General features: G+C 46.6%; 1 protein-coding gene across 1 annotated transcript; it reads left to right on the forward strand.

Moving 5' to 3' along the window:
- Positions 1 to 17,609: 17,609 nt before the first annotated feature.
- Positions 17,610 to 20,833, forward strand: LOC127327874 (uncharacterized). Its single transcript, XM_051354679.2, has 6 exons — positions 17,610 to 17,908; positions 18,010 to 18,080; positions 18,568 to 18,673; positions 19,697 to 19,829; positions 19,936 to 20,064; positions 20,484 to 20,833. The coding sequence occupies exons 1-6, from the start codon at positions 17,844 to 17,846 to the stop codon at positions 20,550 to 20,552; spliced, it is 573 nt and encodes a 190-aa protein (XP_051210639.1). The 5' UTR covers positions 17,610 to 17,843; the 3' UTR covers positions 20,553 to 20,833.
- The last annotated feature ends 99 nt before the right edge of the window (positions 20,834 to 20,932 follow it).

Below are 20,932 nucleotides of genomic sequence, written 5' to 3' on the forward strand. Positions count from 1 at the left end.
CTTTTCTTCGTGAACTCGAAGCTTTAGGTAAACAACTTTGCTATATTTATTCGAGTCACATAGTAAGATGAAATCCGGTGAAATCTCCAGACTTCATTTCTTTTCTTTTTCATATATTTCGAGTGCACGGACACACTATATTTTGCTCGACTTCTATATTGCACAGGGATATTGGTAAATAGGGCTGATTCATCCGAAAGCTCGGGTACCAGTTAATGCACTTGTGGCAATCCATATAAACCTACTTCAAATTCAAGTCCCTGGACTCGAACTCGGGATACTGGCGTAATCCGACACGCGCCGCTTAAGGACTTATCGTGAATCGAATTCCAGTTATGTTTTATCGGTTACCTAACGCGTCCGCTAGGATTTTTCTTCACATCTGTTGATGTGGATAAAGTGGTAGAGCGCATTCTGTGTGCGATGCCACGCCACGCAGGACGGATCCTGGGGTCTTACCTTCGTGACCCTTTTACAAGTCACGGCATTCAGAGTTTTTACCGCGGCGGACGCGCTCTGAGAATATATTGTCGAGTGCCTTTTGTTCGGCTAATGGAATGCTCCATTTCTTCGGGTTGAACCATTTCTTCGGGTTGCTTTTTTTTTGTCGAATAGGATCTTGATGCTCCTTCTATATTGACTTTTATTTCTTCGGGTGCGCGATCAGCGCTCCCGATGGGAGTAGCCCCCCGAGGCTACAGCCGAGTGTTTGCACTTGGGTGTAGGCTCAACCTTCCTTTGTCGACTTTCCTTGAAGTATGTTTTTTGCCGAATATGTGATTGGAATAAATGAGGAGTATATGGACTCGAAGATTTTTCCATTCTTTTTTTTTTTGGTTTCTCCTTGAAGAAATTTTCGTCGAGTTCTTCCTTGAAGAGATTTTCGTTGGGTTCCTCCTTGAAGATATTTTTGTCGAGTTCCTTCTTGAAAAGAATTTCTTCGGGTCCTCGTTGAGAAAAATTCTTCGGGTTCTCTCTTGAAGAAAATTTCGTCGGGTTCCTTCTTGAAGAAATTTTGTCGGGTTCTCTCTTGAAGATAATTTCGTCGGGTTCCTTCTTGAAGAAATTTTGTCGGTTTCTCTCTTGAAGATAATTTCGTCGGGTTCCTTCTTGAAGAAATTTTGTCGGGTTCTCTCTTGAAGATAATTTCGTCGGGTTCTCTCTTGAAGACAATTTCATTGGGTTCCTCCCTGAAGAAGATTTCGTCGGGTTCCTCCCTGAAGAAGATTTCGTCGGGTTCCTTGCAGAATTTTTTATCGAGTTCTTCGTTGATGTAGTTTTTCCTTGGCGCAGTTCTTCTTTTGTCAACCTGAGATGTAGAGTGAATTTGTACAGCGCAGCCCCCGAGTGTCGGGTGCGCCAAAAGTAAATGATAATCAACTTTGTGTAAAATAAAGGACCACTTAGCTTATTGGATACGACGGAGTCGACGCGGAGGTAGTTCGTGCAGCTAAATCGATGAAGTCTTCGAGTGCAGCGAAAAAGTCGAGCCGAAGTAGAAACCACAAAATAATGAAAGTAGATGCCGCCAAATTATTGATGGAGAAATAGCCGAGCCCCCGAGCGCTGCTGAGGTGATATCATGATTGTTGCTTAGATGCTGTGTCGCAGTTGCGACCCGAGACGAAGTCATTGTCGAGCCCCCGAGTGTTAATCGTGATGTCAGAAGAAGTTGACGGAGTCGCGGCGTCATATAAGGTGAAGCCATTTAGGATGAAGCCATTTGACAATAATATAATATGAGTCCATGAAGATGAATCCAAGATGAAGTATTTGAGATGAATCCATATTGAAGATTACGCCATTAAATATAAAGCATATATTAAAGATGAATCCGCCGATATCATAGAGGATGAATCCATTGAACCGAAGAATCAGTAATAACCATAGAAAATGAATCCACTGATATCATAGAAGATGAATCCATTGTCCCGAAGAAAATAAATTCAGTTATAGCCACAGAAGATGTATCCAGAAACACCTCGGGTAGTATTGTATAAGAGGAAACCAATGATAACCCGAAGAAAATAAATCCAGTAAGCCGAAGAAATTAAATCCACTGAGCCGAAGAAAATAAATCCCTTGAGCCGGGAAACATATATCCAGAGCCGAAAAAGATAAATCCACAATACCGAAGAATATGAATCCAATTGACCCGAAGAAAATAGCTCCAGTAATATCCACAAAAAATGAAACCACTGACCCGGAAGTTCATCGAGTCATTATCATAGAAGATAAATTTACTAATAACTTATTTTCGATCGATGTAGTAGTGCTTGGTCTTGTCGCATAAGTGCACAACTTTTCCAATATCATAATTGAAGTCAGAGTAAATGGTTCTGCCGATGAATTTTAATTTGCAGTACCCAAGTAATCAAGTGTATTTGCGGTAACGATGTAATGGGACCATGATTATTCGGGTGTGGCGAAAGTAAATAAATAATTAGCTCTTGAAAGAGGAACACTTAGCTTTATTATCGACTGCAGCAGAATCGACGTGGAGGTAGGTCATCTGGCAGACGGAGTAGACGAAGCGGACGTAGTCGAAGAAGCGGAGTCATGCGACGTTTGGCCGAAAATATTCGACACGGTGGAAATAGTTGTCATGGAGGATATAATCGTCGAATTCGCAGCGGGCGAGCCCCCGAGCAAGGCAAGTGCACGCGACGAATTAATCGGAGCTTGTTCCGATCTGAAGTTGTATTGGAGTGCGGAAATCTGCGAGCAAATAACAGCACAAGCTGAAAAAATATTTGGCCAAATAAATTTTACGAATATTAATTAATTGGAAATATAGCACCTGATGATCCTTGTGTTCGATGACGAATATACTGCGGTCGAGACTTGAAGTGTATCAATGTTGTCGAAGCGCTGAAATTTTCTGGATTCGCGATGAAATTGCTGCTTGATATTGACGGAGTTGACTCCACCGAAGACGAACTTGAAGGATGTTGACGATGAACTCGACGGGTCGCTCCGCGCTTCGTGTGCGCGAAAAATCCGGTCGACCGCTGGATGAAATAGTTGATGACGAACTCGACGATTTCCTACCAGTTGCGATCTAGACATGGTTGATGACGATGGATCTCAACTTCTTTTTCTTGACTTCGATCTTGCCGATGATGTTGATGATGAAGGTTTCGTCTTCCCCTCTCCGGCATGCGCTGCTTATTCCCCATCTTTGACCTCCTTCAAAGCTCAACAGCGAGTGACAAGGTATTGACTTGTCAATGCCTATGGATTGTAGGCTAGGGTTTAGTTAGAAGTAGAGGGTAAGTAGATCTCGAAGGTTTCAGCCGAAAAGTACTCGACGAATATGAAAACTAGGGTTTGCAGACAATGATTCGATTGATTCTTTGTCCCTCGACTCCCCCTTATATATGAGGTGGAGCCGAGGGATCCGTGCTATACAAGTTTACATAGTCCGGGACGGTTTCTAACTCATCCCGCCAGATCACAAACAACACTTCCTATTACAACTCTATCTTTCCTTAGTAAATCTTGGGCTCCCGAATCTTCTTATTCTTCGGGTATTGGGCTTCCAGTAAACCCCGGGTACCATCTTCGGCAGGCCCATTTGGGATGCCTATGTCAGTAGCCCCCGAGATTTTGCTTGAATCGTAGAGTCAGGGAAAATCTCCATTGTTTATTTTTACTCGAAAGCTTTAACCTTTTATATTTCTTCACATAAAATTCTATATTGTACAGGGATACTGGTAATTGGGGCTAGTTCATCTGACGGATCAGGTACTAGTTAACTGCTCTAGTGGCAATCCGCAAAAACCTACTTCAAAATCACGTCCCCGGACATGATCTCGGGATACTGGTGTAAACGTCGACAGGTGCCGCTTAAGGTCTTACCATTCTGTCGAGTCCCAGTCAAATTTATCGGGTACCTAACGCGTCCGTTAGGATTTTTCTTCGTATCTGTTGATACGGATAAAAGTAGCAGAGCGCAGTCTTTGGCGATGCCACGCCCAGCAGAACGGATCTGGGGTCTTACCTTCGCAAATTTTGCGGCATTCAGAAATTGATCGCAACTTCGGCGTTCTGAGAATATATTGTCGAGTGCTTTTCCGGCTGTTGGAATGGCACATTTTATCGAGTCATATATGACTTATATTGTTCTCCCGATGGGAGTATATGTAGAGTTAATTATAACTCGAAATATACTCTCTTGTTTTTCTATTTTTGTTAATTTCATCGGGCACGCGAACAGCGTTCCCGATGGGAGTAGCCCCCGAGGCTACAACCAAGAACTTGTGCTTGGTTGTAGGCTCAACATTTTAGTCCACCTTGTCGCTATATTTTCATTACTTCCCAATATGATCTCTTTCTTCTTCTCTCTTTTTCTTTTTTTTTATCTCTCGGGTGCGCGAACAGCGCTCCCGATGGGAGTAGCCCCCGAGGCTACAGCCAAGGACTTGTGCTTGGTTGTAGGCTCCCGCAATTTCTATATTTGTCATACCCGAAAATTTACTTTTTTCTGAAGTAGCCCCCGAGCATTTGGGCAAAAACTTGTATTTGATCAAAGGCTCCCGAAGTATTGAATAATTCTTTCTGTCGTCACTTTTCTTTTATTTTTCTTGTCGACATACTTCCCTTAATCAAATTTACTTCATCCTTCTCGAATAGTCGTGAGTTCTCTGCCCTGTGGGTCCATTGCTTCGACCATGTTGACACGTCGTGCAAGTGGGGGACACACGTCCTCCGCTTTTCCTGGCGCACGTACGGTAACGCCTATCTCAATAAAAATACTGTTTTGCCCTTGTGTCTAGAAGATCCATTCTCACCACACGATTTCTTCATCCAACGGCACACTGCTTCACCCGATTCTTATATAAACCCTTCTTCAACCTCCGTTCATCCCCTTGCTTGCGCCGCTTACCTGTTCCTCTTCGCAAAACTTCCCCTGCGCCCAACTCTCTCCAATCTTCCGTTCGCACATACATTGCTCTGCCCACTACCGTTGATGCCACCGCGCACGCGTCTGACTCGCCACAGCACGCCGGAATCCAAGATGGCCGCCGAGGATCTTGAGTGGGAGAGATCCAAAATCTCCAATCAAGACATCAACACGCTGAAGAGGCTCGGCCTCATGACGAAGGAGGACGCCATCCGCTTTCCTAGCGAAGAAAGCTACCCCAAGCCTCCAATGGAGTATCGGGTTAGTTTTGTTGATCACCTGATCCGCGGCCTTTCAACCCCCATCCATGATTTCCTCCGCGGCCTTCTTTTCGTTTATGGGATTCAACTGCACCAATTGACTCCCAATTCCATCCTTCACATTTCTATTTTTATCACACTTTGCGAATGCTTCCTCGGAATCCCTCCCAATTGGGCTCGTGGAAGCGCATTTTCTGCCTCCGCCGTAATGGCTCCCACAACGTCACTTATAACATAGGTGGCGTTGTTATCTGTGTTCGGACTGATGTCGATTATTTCGACGTCAAGTTTCCTGATTCTGTCCAAGGATGGCGCAAAAAGTGGCTCTACATCCACGAAGAAAGCGCCAATTCTGTGGAGCACAACATAGTTCCTTTTGACGGAAGTGCCAGGGATTCAGCGTCGCCGTTCTGGGATGCCGAAGCTTACGAAGAAGAGAAAAAGGCGACGAGGCGCTCATGGCTCGTATCCGTCATCTTCAAAACACTCGAGGCAAAGAGCTATCTCGGTGTTCAAATTATCGCCTACTTCCTTAGGATTAGAGTGCAGCCTCTTCGGGCTCGCAAAAATCCCCTTTGGACGTATTACGGTGAAAATGACGCCAACAGAATTTCCAGTGATCTTTACGTAAAGGACTTGGAAAAATTGGTTCGAAGAATTTCTCGATTAGGCAAGAAGGATCCTATTCCCTCCTCCTGTCGAGTGGAACCATACAGTGCTTCCAATCCTCTTCCCGAGGTATTTTCTCTTCTCGAAGTTCTATCTTGTTCTGAGCTGTTCCTCGTATCTTATTGCAGTGGTATCTCACTTATTCTCTTTTGTCACTATTTCCTTGTAGAATCATCCTACTATGGCTTCCCTTCCTCCTCTTCCCGAGGATGGAGAGGTCGAAGAAAGAGCCGTTGTCGATGATGTCAACCAGGAGACCCCTCTTTTGTGAATTAACCCGCATGATTCTCGAAAATCTGCGGGATCTACCGAGAAGGATGCTGCCTCTCGAAGATACAACATCAGCGCAATCTCCTCCTCCTGCTGTTTCTCCGAAGAGCAAAAGGAAAAGGAGCAATGCCGAAGATTCCGGGACCTCGAAACCCGAAGAAACCGCTCCCGCACCTCGAAAAGCAGCTTATGATCCATACATCGAGAGTATCATCAGCTCGTAGGTTCCTTGCTCTTTTCCTTTTTTATTTGAAGAATTTTATCTTGCCTTGCTTTTATGCTGCCGCTATTTTGTCACAGTGATGATGAAGAAACACCAACTTTAGATGTGGCTGCTCGAACGAGCACGTCACATACTTTAGTTATTTTAGAAAAACCGGTTGAAGGGGAGGAATCGTCGCCTCCTCAACAAAATGTTGATACATCTACTCCTTCGAGCCCCCGTGCCCCTTCACCAAAAAGGGCACGGGTTGAAAAGATTGTTGATCCTGCCCCTCAGTTGGGCAGTTCGTCGCCCCCGCTCCTAGATGATGTAAGTTTGTCGACATCTATATTTTCTTTATTTTGTTTCTTCACATCTTTTTTTTTTTTTTTTTTTTTATGCCGATGTTTCTCTTACTGTGTTCACGTTGAACAGCCTATGATCAAGGATCTTCTCCGCATCGGTTCCCAATTTATTGGGTACCGTGAATATGCTAATAGAGCCGAAGGTAACGACTTTCATACTTGTCGTTTTTCCTTAATTTGTCACTCCTGTTACTTGCCGCGATTTTTTGATCTTTCTTCTCTCTTTTTTCCATATCTCGACAGAGAAACTTGCAGAGGCTAACGAACGCGCCGACGCACTGGCTCAAAAACTTGAGCAAAGTGAGGCGGCTCGCAAGAAAGCTGAACTCGCTGCTAGCAAAGCCAAGGTCGAAGCTGATGAAGCTAAGGCGAAAGCTGCTGGTGTCGAGGAACTGCAGAAGAAACTTGAGGATGCGACAGCTGCCTTGGATGAGCACAAAGCTGCACAAGCTTCTCGTGACGAAGGAATCCTCAAGCGTTTGAGGTCGCAAAGTCGACGTACTACGAGTAATATTATCAATCCCTTTTATTTTACCGCACTTCTGTTTCTTGGTTGTTGACCGATGTCTTGTCTCGTGTGGCAGCCCAAACAAACCAGGATTTTGATCTGGATAATCCTGTCAACGATCCTCTCCTTGACGCACTTTCTCTTACGGAGTTTCACGGGCGCGAAATTCGTGAAGGCGTGGCAAATGCTAATGCAGGATTGTCGGCGTTGTTCCCTTATTTCTTCCCGAAGAAAGAAGAACCCGCAACTTTCCTTAACCTCGCCAAGATGTTTAATGCTTCGGAAGACCTGGGATTGAAGATGCGTCAGAGAATATGAAGGTTGCTGTCGAGAGTACTTGTTGCCCTGGTTGCCGACAGCCAACGTACGCTTGATTGGATGAAGGTTGGCGACACCGGTCCGATAGAGCGATCCAAGATGGAGGTCGCGATCAAGGCGGCCAAGCCCAACACGAAGAAGATCTTGGCGTATCGGGGATCAAGCCGACTTCAACTCCTAGCTCCTCGAGGCCGGAGGTCTAGTTGCATGCCTCTGTTTTTCTTTCTCGTTTCTTGCTTCGTCGCCAAAGTAGTCATTTGGCGACACGTACTTTCTTAACTCCACCGTAATGCCCTTGTAATTATTCCAAGAGATTAATGAAGACTTCTATCTTTGCTTGTTATTTGATGTTGTCTTGTTTATTTTTCAGTTGATATTTGATAACTATACTCCATCTTCTGCTCCTTCCAATGTTTCGCCTTCTTCTTCCCGCGCGAGGAAAGCTTTTGGTGATACCGCTCCGTCGACGATACCTTGTCGCAAGAACTGGATGAACTTCGGCAACAACTTCGTATGCGAAGAAGCAAACACTTGTGATGATGGAGCAATCTCGTAAGTCATACTGAAGCCGAAAAAATTGCTCTTCAACAAGCTCGCGAGGCTGTAGCTGCTAAGGAAATTGCTGCTTCCGAGGCTGAAAAGGCGACTATTCGAGAAAATTTCATGCTCGAATTAATGAATGAAGCCAGTGCTGAGATATGTCGGGTATGCCTGTTTCATCCTTGATATCCTTTATCTGCATACTATTGTTTCTTTGAAGGTTTCCGTTTTTTTTGTTTTGATAGGTGCCTTTACCGATCTTGCTGCCGAGGAAGAGAGGGTGAATGCTAGGACAACCCTCCTTGTTAATCTCTCCTTGGACCATGGTTCTTTGTTTTGGGCTACCCCGGAAAGGACCCGCCAAATTGTCGATTTCAAGATCGCGCCTCTCAAACTCGTGATTTCCTCGACTTACGTACCAAGACCTTGTCCATGGTTTACAACTCCATGTTTCCTCGGAACGTCCAACCAAAAACTCTTCCTGAATTGATGGAAAGGTTCAAGGATGCTCGCAGTATCCATGATTTTGTCAAAGCTCAACTAGTAGCTGGCGCCGCATTTGCTCTTATCATGCTCCAAATCTCGCCACTCGAAGCTTGACCTTACCCAGGTTGTCGAGAAGGTTCACCAAAAAGTAAAACGTCGGAGAGTTGGTGTTGACAGGATTAACACGAAGGTTACGCCTATAGCCGAAGAAATGATTGAGGACCTACTTCGGATGGATGCCGACTTTTTGCCGATGGCCATTATGCCGATTTTCTTGGTGCTGCTCCCGAGGAAAACAGGGGTTACTCTTGATGACATATTGAATCAAGACTAGTTAGTTTCTTCTTGTAGATATTTTTTCTTCGTAATCCACGACTATATTGTAAAGCAATCATTATATTTCTCTGTTTGTTTAGCCCCGAGTGGTTCGGTGACACTTTACTATATTTGTAGACTTGCGAGGTTTAGACCCATGGCATTGATATATTTAAGGCGAATATGAGCCCCCCAGCGTTGTAGTGCGTACTATTTTGTATTTTTGTTGCCTCACGAGGTATTTGAATACCAAGGCAAGTTTTTCCTTTTGTTGATGAACTATATTGAAATTCGTCGGAGCGAAGACTTTGGTCATGTAGATAAAGAAGTAAAGTTTTATTGTAACTATCATTATTATATTTCAGCACCGCGAGCCCGCCTCATTAAAAACCTTCTCCGGCCCCACTCGGTGCCCCGAAAAAGGAAAAGAGTGCGTCTGAAAACTCGCGGGCGTTTCAAGACATTGAAGCTTTACAAAGACTATATTTTGGCTCTAGGCGTAAAACGCCTAAGTTGCGCCACGTTCCAGGGGTTTGGCTCCTCCACCCTGTCTTCTTGTCCTTTATTCTCGTATGCTCCTCCTCCAATTACTTCCGTGACAATGTAAGGGCCAAGCCATGGTGACTCGAGTTTTTCATGACTTTTTTGCATGAGCCGAAGAACTAGGTCTCCCACCTGAAAAGATCTTGGCCGCAAACGTCGACCGTGTGGTAATTCTTCAAATCTGTTGATATTTGGTTACCCGAGATAATACTTCATCTCGAGCTTCATCAAGTGCGTCGATCGTCGTCTTCTAGCACTCTTCTCGACGTTTCTTCATCATATTCAGCGACACGTGGAGAGTTGTGCTCTATCTCGATTGGTAGTACCGCTTCGCTCCATGAACCAGAAAACGGAGTTTCTGCGTTGCTGTGTTTGGTGTTGTTCGGATGCTCCACAACACGCTTGGTAGTTCTTCCGGCCATGTATGTCGAGCTTTTTCAGTGGTCCTAATAAGCGCTTCTTGATACCATTGCAGATGATGCCATTGGCTTTCTCGACTTGCCCATTGGTTTGAGGATGTGCAACTGACGCAAAGTTCAGCTTAATACCCACCTCTTCGCAATAATCTTTGAATTCATGGGATGTGAAGTTGCCGCCGTTGTACGTGACGATCTTTGTGGGGCACTCCAAATCTGAAGACGAGGCCTTTTACGAATTTTACTGCGGATGCTCCATCTCGGTGAATTTATCGGCTTCGCTTCTATCCACTTTGTAAACTTATCGACAGCTACTAGCATGTACTCCTTTCCTCCCGGCCAGGATTTGTGTAACTTACCCACCATATCAAGTCCCCATTGAGCAAAGGGCCAAGACAATGGTATTGGTGCTAACTCGCCGCCGGAGAGTGAGGTTTTGCGGCGAACCTTTGACATGCGTCGCAAGTTCTTACTATGTCCTTGGCGTCCTCGATTCTTGTCAACCGGTAGAATCCTGCCCGAAAAACCTTGGCTGCGATAGCTCGACTACTTGCGTGGTGGCCACATATTCCTTCGTGTACATCCTTCAGGATTATTCTTCCTTCTTCGGGTGTAACGCACCTTTGCAAAACGCCTGAAATACTTCGCTTATACAATTCTCCCTTGACCACCGTAAAAGCTTTGGAGCGTCGAATTACTCGCCTTGCTTCAAGCTGGATCATCGGGTATTTCTTTCCTCATGATGTATGATATGTACGGCTGCATCCACGGTATCCGTATCACCATGACCAAGTCCCGATCCTCTTCTTCGTCCTCTTGCTTTTCCTTGGCAGCCCCAGGGTTTCTTCTCCTTCTTTTTTGACTTTGTTGGCTTAGTGGATCTCTCTGTTATCTCTTCCCAGAATACACCTGGCGGGATTGGAAGGCACTGTGACCCGATGTTTGCAAGAACGTCGGCTTCGTCGTTGCTCAACCTGCTAATATGATTTACTTCGCATCCATCGAATAACTTTTCAAGCTCGTTGTACACCTCCTTGTATGCCATCATGCTATCATTGATTGCATCACATTGGTTCATAACTTGCCGAGCCACCAACCGTGAGTCGCCAAAGATTTTTAATCGAGTTGCTCGCAGGCTTTCGCCATCTTCATCCCGTGTATGAGAGCCTCATATTCTCGCTTCATTGTTAGATGCGTTAAGGAACGTCATCCGGAGGATGTACTTCAATTTGTCGCCTTCGGGTGATATGAGTACTACTCTGCGCCAGCTCCTTCTAGTCTCTTGGACCCATCAAAGTTCATGGTCCAAGTTCTCGATAAATCTGGTGGTCCTGTATTTTGCAACTCCATCCATTCTGCGATGAAGTCCGGCGTATTTGCGACTTTATTGCTTTTCTTTTTCATACGTGATGTCCCGAGGGGAAAGTTCTATTCCCCAAAGGGAGACACGACCCGTAGCTTCACGGGTTATTCAAGATATTTGACAAGGGAGCTTCATTGACCACTATGATCGGGTGTGCCGAAAAATAGTGGCGCAATTTCGTGCTGTCGTGAACACTCCATATGCTAGCTTTTGGTACCGAGGGTACCTTTGTTTTGAAGGTGACAAGACTTCGCTCCACGAAGTATACCGGCCGCTGCACTCCATGGATTTTCCCTTCTTCTTCTCTTTCGACAACTAATACCGTGCTAACCACTTGGGGCGTGGCTGCAATATACAGCAGAGAGGTTCCTTTTCCTTTGGAGCCACCAGGATTGGTGGTGTCGAGATTTTTCGCTTCCGCATCCTCGAAAGCTCTGTCGGCCTCTTCGTTCCACCGGAATTTATCTCCTTGTTTTATCAGCGCATGAAATGGTAACGCTGTTTCTCCTAACCTTGCGACTAACCTTCTCAAAGCTGCGTCTCTCGCTGTTAGAGGCTGTATATCTTTCTACTTTGTTGGCTTACTCTGTGTTACTATGGATCGTAGTGTGTCGGGAGTTGCTACAATCCCTCTTGCCGAAACTAGAAACCCCGAAGTTCTCCTATTTGGGACGCCAAAAGAACACTTCGTCGGGTTCAGTTTGAGGCAGAATTTGTCGAGGTTGTCAAAAGTTTCTTTGAGATCCTCGATCAATGTTGTCCCCTTTTTTGATGTTATGACGACATCATCGATGTATACTTGCACGTTTTTCCCGATCTGTGTTGCTAAACACTTCTGCATCATCCTCTGATATGTTGCTCCCGCATTTTTTAGACCAAAGGGCATTGTTTTGTAGCAAAACACGCCGTAAGGTGTAATAAACGCTGTCTTGGCTTCATCATCTTCTTTTAATCTGATCTGGTTATAACCAGAGTATGCATCCAAGAAGGAAAGACGTTCGCAACCTGCCGTGGAGTCGATAATTTGATCGATCCTTGGGAGGGGAAAGTGATCCTTAGGACAATGTTTATTGAGACACGTAAAGTCGACGCACATGCGAAGGACTGTCGTGTTTTTCTTCGGCACCATCATCGGGTTAGCTACCCATGTGGCTTACGTAGATATTTCTCTGATAAAACCAGCTTCTTCGAGTCGATTTATTTCTGAAAGCATGGCTTTGCGGTTTGGTTCCGAAAAACGCCGCAAAGGTTGTCCGATTGGTTTCATTGTTGGATCCAAATTTAGGTGGTGCTCGGCAAGTTCCACAGGGTACTCCTGGCATGTCACTGGACACCATGCAAAGATTTTCCAGTTCTCACGGAGGAACTTGACGAGCGCGCTTTCCTATGCGATATCCATATCGTTTTGCGATAGATGTCGTCTTTTTTGGATCTGTCGGGTGAATCTGCACCTCCTTAGAATTTTTCTCTCGTGTTGAAAGTTGATTCTTTATTTGGCCTTCCAGCGTACCGCGACGTCGTAATCAGTCATGCTTTTTGACGCCAAGTACTCGGCTTGCATCCCGAAAGTTTACGCCAACCCGTGAAAATCCTTGTCGCACTTATCGGCTAAGGCAAAGCTTCCCTTGATTGTGATTGGTCCTCTTGGTCCGGGCAACCTCCACAACAGGTATGTATAGTGTGGTACTGCCATAAATCTAGCATATGCTGGTCGTCCCAACAGAGCGTGGTATTGTGATGGAAAATCCACGACTTCAAATTCGAGCTTCTCGATTCTATAATTTTCTCGGGTCCCAAATTGAACATCGAGATTGATTTTTCCCAATGGATAACTTGGTTTCTCTGGTGTAATGCCGTGGAACCTTGTGTCTATTGGTTTCAAGTTTGCTAAGGATATGTTCATCTTCCTCAATGTATCTGCATACATGAGGTTCAAGCTGCTGCCGCCGTCTATGAACACTCGAGAGACATCAAATCCTGCGATAATCGCTGCGAGAATAAGTGCCGATCGCCTGGTCGAGGAACTTGCTGCGGATGATCCGCTATTGTGAAGCCGATATCTTGTCCCGACCAATTAAGGTACTCAATCGTTGGTGGAGGCATTTTCTCGCCATAAACACTGTCGTGAGATTACTTTTTGAGCTCTATTGGACGGCCTTCCCTTCGAATCATCAACAACTTTGCTCCGTTGGAATTAGGATCAACATAGGGTGGTGGTGCAGTGCTGCCGCTATTCTTAGCTGGTGTCGATTGTCCTCTGTAATCGCGGGAGGTGGCGGGAGATGAACCTCGCTCCTAGGCTCCCGAGGGTTTCTCCGTGCTGCTCGAGCGTGAGCATTTTCTCGCGTATCCGAACATTGCTCGAAAATTTCGACAGTCTTTCTGCAGTGCCCCGACTGTCTTTTCCCGTTCTTTGTCGAGGAAGAAGTGCATCCGGCACGGTCCGTTCAGCATTTCCTCGGGGGACACGAAAGGTCTTGGAAACCTCGGCCCACTATTTTGCCTCGTTGCGTGAATCATCCCTATTATCACCTCGCTGTTCACCGCTTCTCACGGTAATCATCTCTGTTGCCTCCGTATTTGTCCGAAAACCCGCCGAAATTTGTCCCGGGGCGTCGTAGTTACGAGTACGTCCGAGGAAATCTTCGCCTCGGTTGATAGTTTCGACCACGGTCCTCCTCTGGCGACTGTGTCGTTTGTTGTGGACAGCGTCTTCTCCATCTGCCCATTTATTTGCTATCTCCATTAACGCGGATCTTGTCCTTGGATTGGTCCTTCCCAAATCCTCGACAAAGTCTCCACGCCGACTCCCGCGACAAACGCATCTATTGCTCTCTCGTCAGATATGTTTTCTGCCGAGTTTTTGATGATATTCCACCTACGGATGTACTTTCTCATTGGCTCATCTCGGCTTTTGTCGACACGCTCTCAACTCCTCTAACGATGCGGGTTTTTGCACGTGGATCTGAAGTTCTTGACGAACACGTCCTCGAAACTTTCCCAATTGTCGATGGATCCCGGAGCGAGTTTCTTTATCCATGATCGTGCGGCACCACTCGGGTGCACCTGGATGCTTTGCATGGCTGTTGCCCTAGTTCCTCTGTCGGCTTCACCGTCTCCGAGATAGTCGACTAGCCAATCCTGCGGATCTTGAAGGCCGTCGAATTTCTTGAAATTATCGGGTAACTTGAATCCCGAGGGGACTCGTGTTTTTCGGACTCTCCTCGTGAAGCATGGTAAGCCGCACATATCTTCGTCGTTAAGTTCGGGGATTGCCGATGATCCCTTACGCTTTGCCGCGCTACGTCGACTCTTGCTTGTCTTCTTGTGTCTCTTGCTCCACTTGGCCCTTCAAAGCCGTCTTTGCCGTTGCTGCTGCGGGTCGCGGACGATTTTGCCTTGCCCCTGCTTCGGGAGGGGTTGATATAACCGCTGTCGCCATAGCTCCAACTCCTGCTCCCGCGATATGGTACAGTGTTTCCCTTGGGTCACCGGAGGTGGTTTAGATGCAAGGATAAAAGCATGTGTCGCCATATACCCAGCCTCCGGTGTCTTAGGGATGATGTTTCCTCTTGTATCTATCGACATAAAGGACATGTCGAGGTTTTGAACCAAGTGCTCTCTTTCCGCTTCGGGTATGTGTTGCGATCTTGACCTTGCTCGTTCCGCGCCTCCCGATGGCTATCACCCGTAGTTCTAGATTGTCGACTTAGATCCGCCCTTCTCCCCGCCGGATGCGAAGCTGCCTCCTTTCTCCCGTTCAACTCCACCGTCTGTTTTTCCAATTCCCTGGCAGCTCGTGCGAGCCTATATTGATATGCTTGCAATTCTTCCGGTGTGGCTGTGGTAGCCATTGGTTGTGCCGTTCATAGCTCTCGCAGCTCTGTCCCACGCCGCTTGTGAAAGTTGAACTCTATCTCGCGGCTCTGGCCCGACGTATTTGTTGCCCAAGCCTTGTCGCAGATTGGAGGGATCGACGTATGGATTTCCCAAACTGTCGAAAGCCTCAGATGTCTCTTCTTGATTTTCAATGGCGTAAATCTGATGATACTTTGTACTCAGATCTATGTTGGGTTTGGTGACATCGTCGTTGAGATTGATGAAGACCTTGCCCACTGTCAAAGATTTGTCGATGAAGTCGTAACTGTCGACATTGCTTGAACCATCGCTTATATATGAATCCGCAGATGACTCAAACGACATGTCGTTGAAGATCTTGGCGAGTTTCTCTCTTGCTCTGATGCTGACGTAGCGTGTCGCCGAGGTTTCTTCTTCTCCTGATTCATTTGACGATGTATAGCTTGAAAAATCGGAATCGGCCACTGATGATTCCGACGAAATCGGAATCTCGACACGATACGATCCTTCCTTCTCGACGCGAAAGTGGAACCTTCCGAACGTCATCTCCATGGGCTCCGCCAGATACGCATATGCATCCAAACGGGAGGGTGGGTGAGGAACAAAATCGACAAGACCAGTAGCGATCTGTTTACCTCGATCCATTGTGTTGCTTGCGGTTGACGATGTCGAAGATCTTGAGCGTGCCATCGAGATCAGCTCCTTACGCCTCTAATTCCCACAGACGGCGCCAATTGACAAGGTATTGACTTGTCAATGCCTATGGATTGTAGGCTAGGGTTTAGTTAGAAGTAGAGGGTAAGTAGATCTCGAAGGTTTCAGCCGAAAAGTACTCGACGAATATGAAAACTAGGGTTTGCAGACAATGATTCGATTGATTCTTTGTCCCTCGACTCCCCCTTATATATGAGGTGGAGCCGAGGGATCCGTGCTATACAAGTTTACATAGTCCGGGACGGTTTCTAACTCATCCCGCCAGATCACAAACAACACTTCCTATTACAACTCTATCTTTCCTTAGTAAATCTTGGGCTCCCGAATCTTCTTATTCTTCGGGTATTGGGCTTCCAGTAAACCCCGGGTACCATCTTCGGCAGGCCCATTTGGGATGCCTATGTCAGCGAGAGCTCCCCTTACCGCGATGGCATCGGCTCCCTCGGCGTTGAGGAGTGTCGCCTCCCCCATTGAACAGGGTGAGCTTTATCCACCGCATGGTCTCAACCTCCGCGGCCACACCCGCACCGCCCCCACGTGGGGGACATCACCCTTCCCCGTTGACCGTTGTTGTGCTCCTCCAGGCTGCCATGCAGGTGCCTATGTGTCGGTTCTGTTACCGCAAAGCGTTGACTCTTTTTGGTGGATTTTACCGCGACGACTTGCTATATAGTTACTTTCTTTTGCTAGTACATATGTTGTTCTCGAGATGCTACAATGCTTTTCTTTACGTCTTTAACCATCTCGGGAAAAATCTTGCTATGACGTTTCTGGTGGAATCTTCGGCGATTTTCCATACCCGGCGAGCTTTTAATTCTTATTTTTTTATACGAATCATTTTGCTACTCTACAATAAAAATAAAACTTTTTTCCGATAAACAACTGCGTTTGTTTGGGACAGAATTGAACACGTGGCAACGAGAGGAGGCGGTGATCAAGGAAAAAACCCTAGGAGGCTCAACATGGTCCATAAGATAATAAACTAAGAAAATAAACTGAAAAATATAGACGACCCTGGACGTCTCTCCTCTCCCGCCACTGTAGCTGAGAGGGGCGATTTTTAGATCTTCCCGGCCGATCCACCTCCTCCCCGTCGATCCGCCGGATCCCTCACCCTCCGGCGGCCGCTTCGGCGGCGGGAGGGTGGGGGATCCCCGCCTCACGGTGGTGTACAGCGTAGGTTCAGTAGGGGCTTCAGCCGGTGGCGCCGTGGAGGTGGTGGGGTCGCCGGCGGTGGTTTTGTTGCAGGTTCGCGTCCTCTCCGACGACGGTGCTCCGTGGAGCTTCGTGGTGGTGCGCCTGCTTCTCTGGCGCCCGCGGATCGGTGGATCTGCGTCGTGCGCCGTTCCTCGGCCAGATCTTGCGCGGCGGCGGATCTGGTTCCCGAATAAGATGGAGTTGCTGTTGGTGTTGACCACGTCGGTGGCGGTGGCGTCGCAGGGTGGAGGCTCCTCGTTGGAGCTGAGTGGCGTCGACTTCCCCGTCCGTGCAGGGGATCCTCCCAATCCAAGGCTCAGGGGAGAAGGTGCGGCGGCCCGCCGGCGCAACGTTCTCGTTGTCGTCCTCGGCATCGGGGTCCAGAAGGATCATCTTGTAATTTTCTTCTTTGTACTGGACTGTTCTGTAAGAACCGGGGTTTAATACTATCAGTGATTTCTCGCAAAAAAAAGATAATAAACTGAAAAACAATTGCACAAAGTCAAATGCTGCTGCACCGACCACCGTCAAGCACGCACACGGCACACGCGGCTGCCACGCTTGCCGCTCCCCCCATATCGCCACATATCGCCATCGAAACTAAACTCTCAAGTGCCACGGAAAAGACCGTTCTGCCCCTGCTTCCGAAATATCGAATCGGAAATAATAATGCCGGCCGGTGGCCGCACGGGCGCCAGAGCCTGACAATCTCCATTCCCACTTCTACCCTCCTTCCTCGCGGCCGGACGGCGATCCCCTCTGCTCCGGCGGCGCGTCCGCGCCCCCACCGCTCTTGCCCGTTGCCCGCCATCCTCCCCTCCTCCCCGTTCTTCTAACCCCATCCGGATCCGCCCCCGCCGGAACACGCGCCTTCCGCTCCTCCCGTCGCGCGCCAAGAAACGAAAGAAAGAAAATGGCGGTGGTTCTCGCGTGGCTGAACGCGAGGGTCGTCGACCCGGTGATGCAGGTGATCCAGAGGTAAGCCCGCCCAGGCCTTCCTCCGATTGCAGCCAGCACCAGCCCTACGTTTTTCGTCCAGGTTTTGTTTGGCCTTACCCTGTCTTCCGATTGCGGTGCAGGGGCGCGGAGCCGAAGCAGCTCGCCTTCTCCGCCGCGCTCGGCCTCACCATCGGGATCTTCCCCATCTGCGGTACGCCCCCCCGTCCGCCCCTCCCGCACGTTTAATCACCTCCTACCTACCTGTTTTCCACCAAACCCGAAATGAATCCACCACCGGTTTCCGATGTTGCGTGGCCGTGGCGTGTCGGCACACAACAGCAGTATGCGCGTCGTCGTAGTAGTTGAAGAGAACACTAGTATTAGGCTTCTGAAAACAGCATGCTATACCCATAAGCCGTTCATGTGCATCTGTAACTATTAATGCTTTTCTATCAAACTAATTTGGCTGTTTAGTGTTTTGTCTGCTGTGTTTTGTTCACTAACCGAATCATGCATCCCTGGTGTCAAAAAAGTTGTGGCCTTAAGATTTTACGCTGTAAGAACCTCTGAAATATTACATGTAGGTTAGGGAACCCGCTCGAGAGATTTTACGCGCGTTCTACCGCCGTCGCTGGCCTTGTCATAGCATTTCTCAAAGCAACTTTACACAACTTATTGACCCTTTCCGTGATCTGCAGGGACCACTGTTATTATCGGTGGAGTCGCTGTAGCGGCGCTGGGGGCTCGCTGCAACGCTGTTACTCTTATGGTTCTGAATCTGGCTGCTACTCCTCTCGAGCTAAGGTAAGCACGGACTCGACATCAAATACACCAAATCGAAACTCTATTGTCTGGTTCGCTTGTAAGGTATTATTTACATGGACATGTCTCGAGCCTTGGCGCCGAAAGCTACAGACTTTAGCTCTATACCGCTGAACTTTTTTTTTGTTTCACTTAAATTCCACTCAAATTACGGACTGTTACTAATTGTACCATTTTCATCCACTTAACCACTTATGGCCAATTTGTCTTTCTGCACTACAGAACAATTAATTTATCTTTTTGTTTGTAAAAGTAGGTATGTATCAAGCTTTAATAACAGGACAGGTTTATGTGCTCAATTACTTCCTTCCAATTTAGCGTCCCAGGTTTCTTCGTAGGGCCTACTTTGATCATACATAACATATATCAGTGTGCCCATGCCTCGAATCTGCTTCGTTCACTATGCTATTTCACAAAAATGTGGTTGCTGTAAATGCATTGCTGTAGCTAGTTAATACGTATAATGGTCTTGAACAACTCGTACCCTTTTTATGACTTGTTTAGTGCCGTGTGAAGTTGCTCAGGGCCTCAGGGGATTAATTGTTTTTTTTTTAGTTTGGCCTCACACATGGATTGCGATAGAAGTAACAGTCTAAATGATTAAAAATAGTTGGGGGAAAAACCATGCATACATGGGCCAAATATTGCGAGGAAAAAGTTATATTGGAGGGTACTTTATATATCTCCATGATACCTAGAGTATTTCCTTTTGCATCTCAACAATGCAGTAGGTTTGATCTGTGAAATTTTACATGGCACCGAACTTGCATACCCCTTCTCTATTCTTTATTTAAAAAATTGAACACTTTATCTCCCAGCTTTGCATTGATTTAGCTCATTTTCACTAGATATATGCCCCTTTGTACCAAGCCTAGCGATGTAGGCTATAAGTTGACATGTTTTAATTGATTCATAGCTACCAGTGAATTTGCACTTTTCCGGATCCTCTCTATATGTATTCAATGTGTTTGGCAGTGTGTGTTTTCCTGATTACATTTTCCTCAGCTTGATCATTCCTTTCTTACGTTTGGGAGAAGCACTCACGGGCAGTGACCCCTTCCCCTTGACATCTGATGCGTTCAAGATGGTCATCACTGGCCACGCCTCAAAAGATGTGCTACTTAGCATCGTTCATGCGGTTAGTAAAAAGCTTCACCATCAGTTTATCTCTTTCACAGAAAAGGAGCACCGTGTTGTCTTTCTCTCAAAAACGCTGACATGACTGTTGCCTTTGTTGAATACAGATGCTCGGTTGGCTGGTTGCTGCACCAGTTGTGCTGGCTGTGCTCTACACCATATTCGTGCCTTGTTTCAAGTACCTGGTCGGCAGGTTTGGTGGCATTCCTTCGAGCCCCAGGACGCCGATGAAAGTGGTATAATGTTAGCTGTTTTCTCTAGAGCAGCCTGTTAATGCTTCTGAAGCTGTGTGTGTCGATTCATCTTTATATTGCTTATTGAGATGGTCCGGTCAACTTTTTACTGAGCCGTTAATACTCCTGAACGCTGGCGTTTAAATAGGCAGTGTATTTCTCACTATGTTAAGTCATCATTTTCTTCTTCTTTGGAGCATGTGTGCTACTCGCCGGTTTCAGTTATACTCCACAGATTAGCATTTCAGGAGTTGAGGGGTTGTATCTCTATATGTTTTCTTAGCGGAAAATTCTCAGCATGTTAAGTTGCAGCCTATCTTTTTTCTTTCCAGCAGTTATGCTACTACTAGTTTCAAACCTGATTATATTTCAATTACTTTGGAAAACTATGACTTGTTCATCAGTTTCTATTTTATCCCTAGGTTTTGCTTTGCCCGAATGAATCTGAATCCGAAAACGGACTTGGACCGTTACTCGTCCATGGCGACTGATCTTACAGTGCTGTGATCTGGACACCATCCGCCATTCTCATCAGCATTTGTGTCCCATGAGCTTCTGTTGACTCATATAGTCCCGCATTATGTAAACTGCCGGCCCTGTTGTGTGCTGATACTATGATGCTAATTGTATTATGATGCTTAACTGTTACTCCCATTAGGGACAGCTTGTGTGCAAGTCGTGGAACTCTAGGCCTAAGGGCAATATGTACAGGTAACACCAGATGTGTTAAGATACCTCTAATACAATATATACGATACAACATGTACAGGTAGCAGGTTATGTATTAAGATACCTCTCTGATACAATATAAAATACAACAACACATATTAAGTTGTTGCTTGAGCTCAAGTCTCTATAGGTTCTTCGTGAA

The sequence above is a fragment of the Lolium perenne genome, chromosome 1 (genome assembly GCF_019359855.2).
Source record: "Lolium perenne isolate Kyuss_39 chromosome 1, Kyuss_2.0, whole genome shotgun sequence".
In the NCBI taxonomy this organism is placed as follows: Eukaryota; Viridiplantae; Streptophyta; class Magnoliopsida; order Poales; family Poaceae; genus Lolium; species Lolium perenne.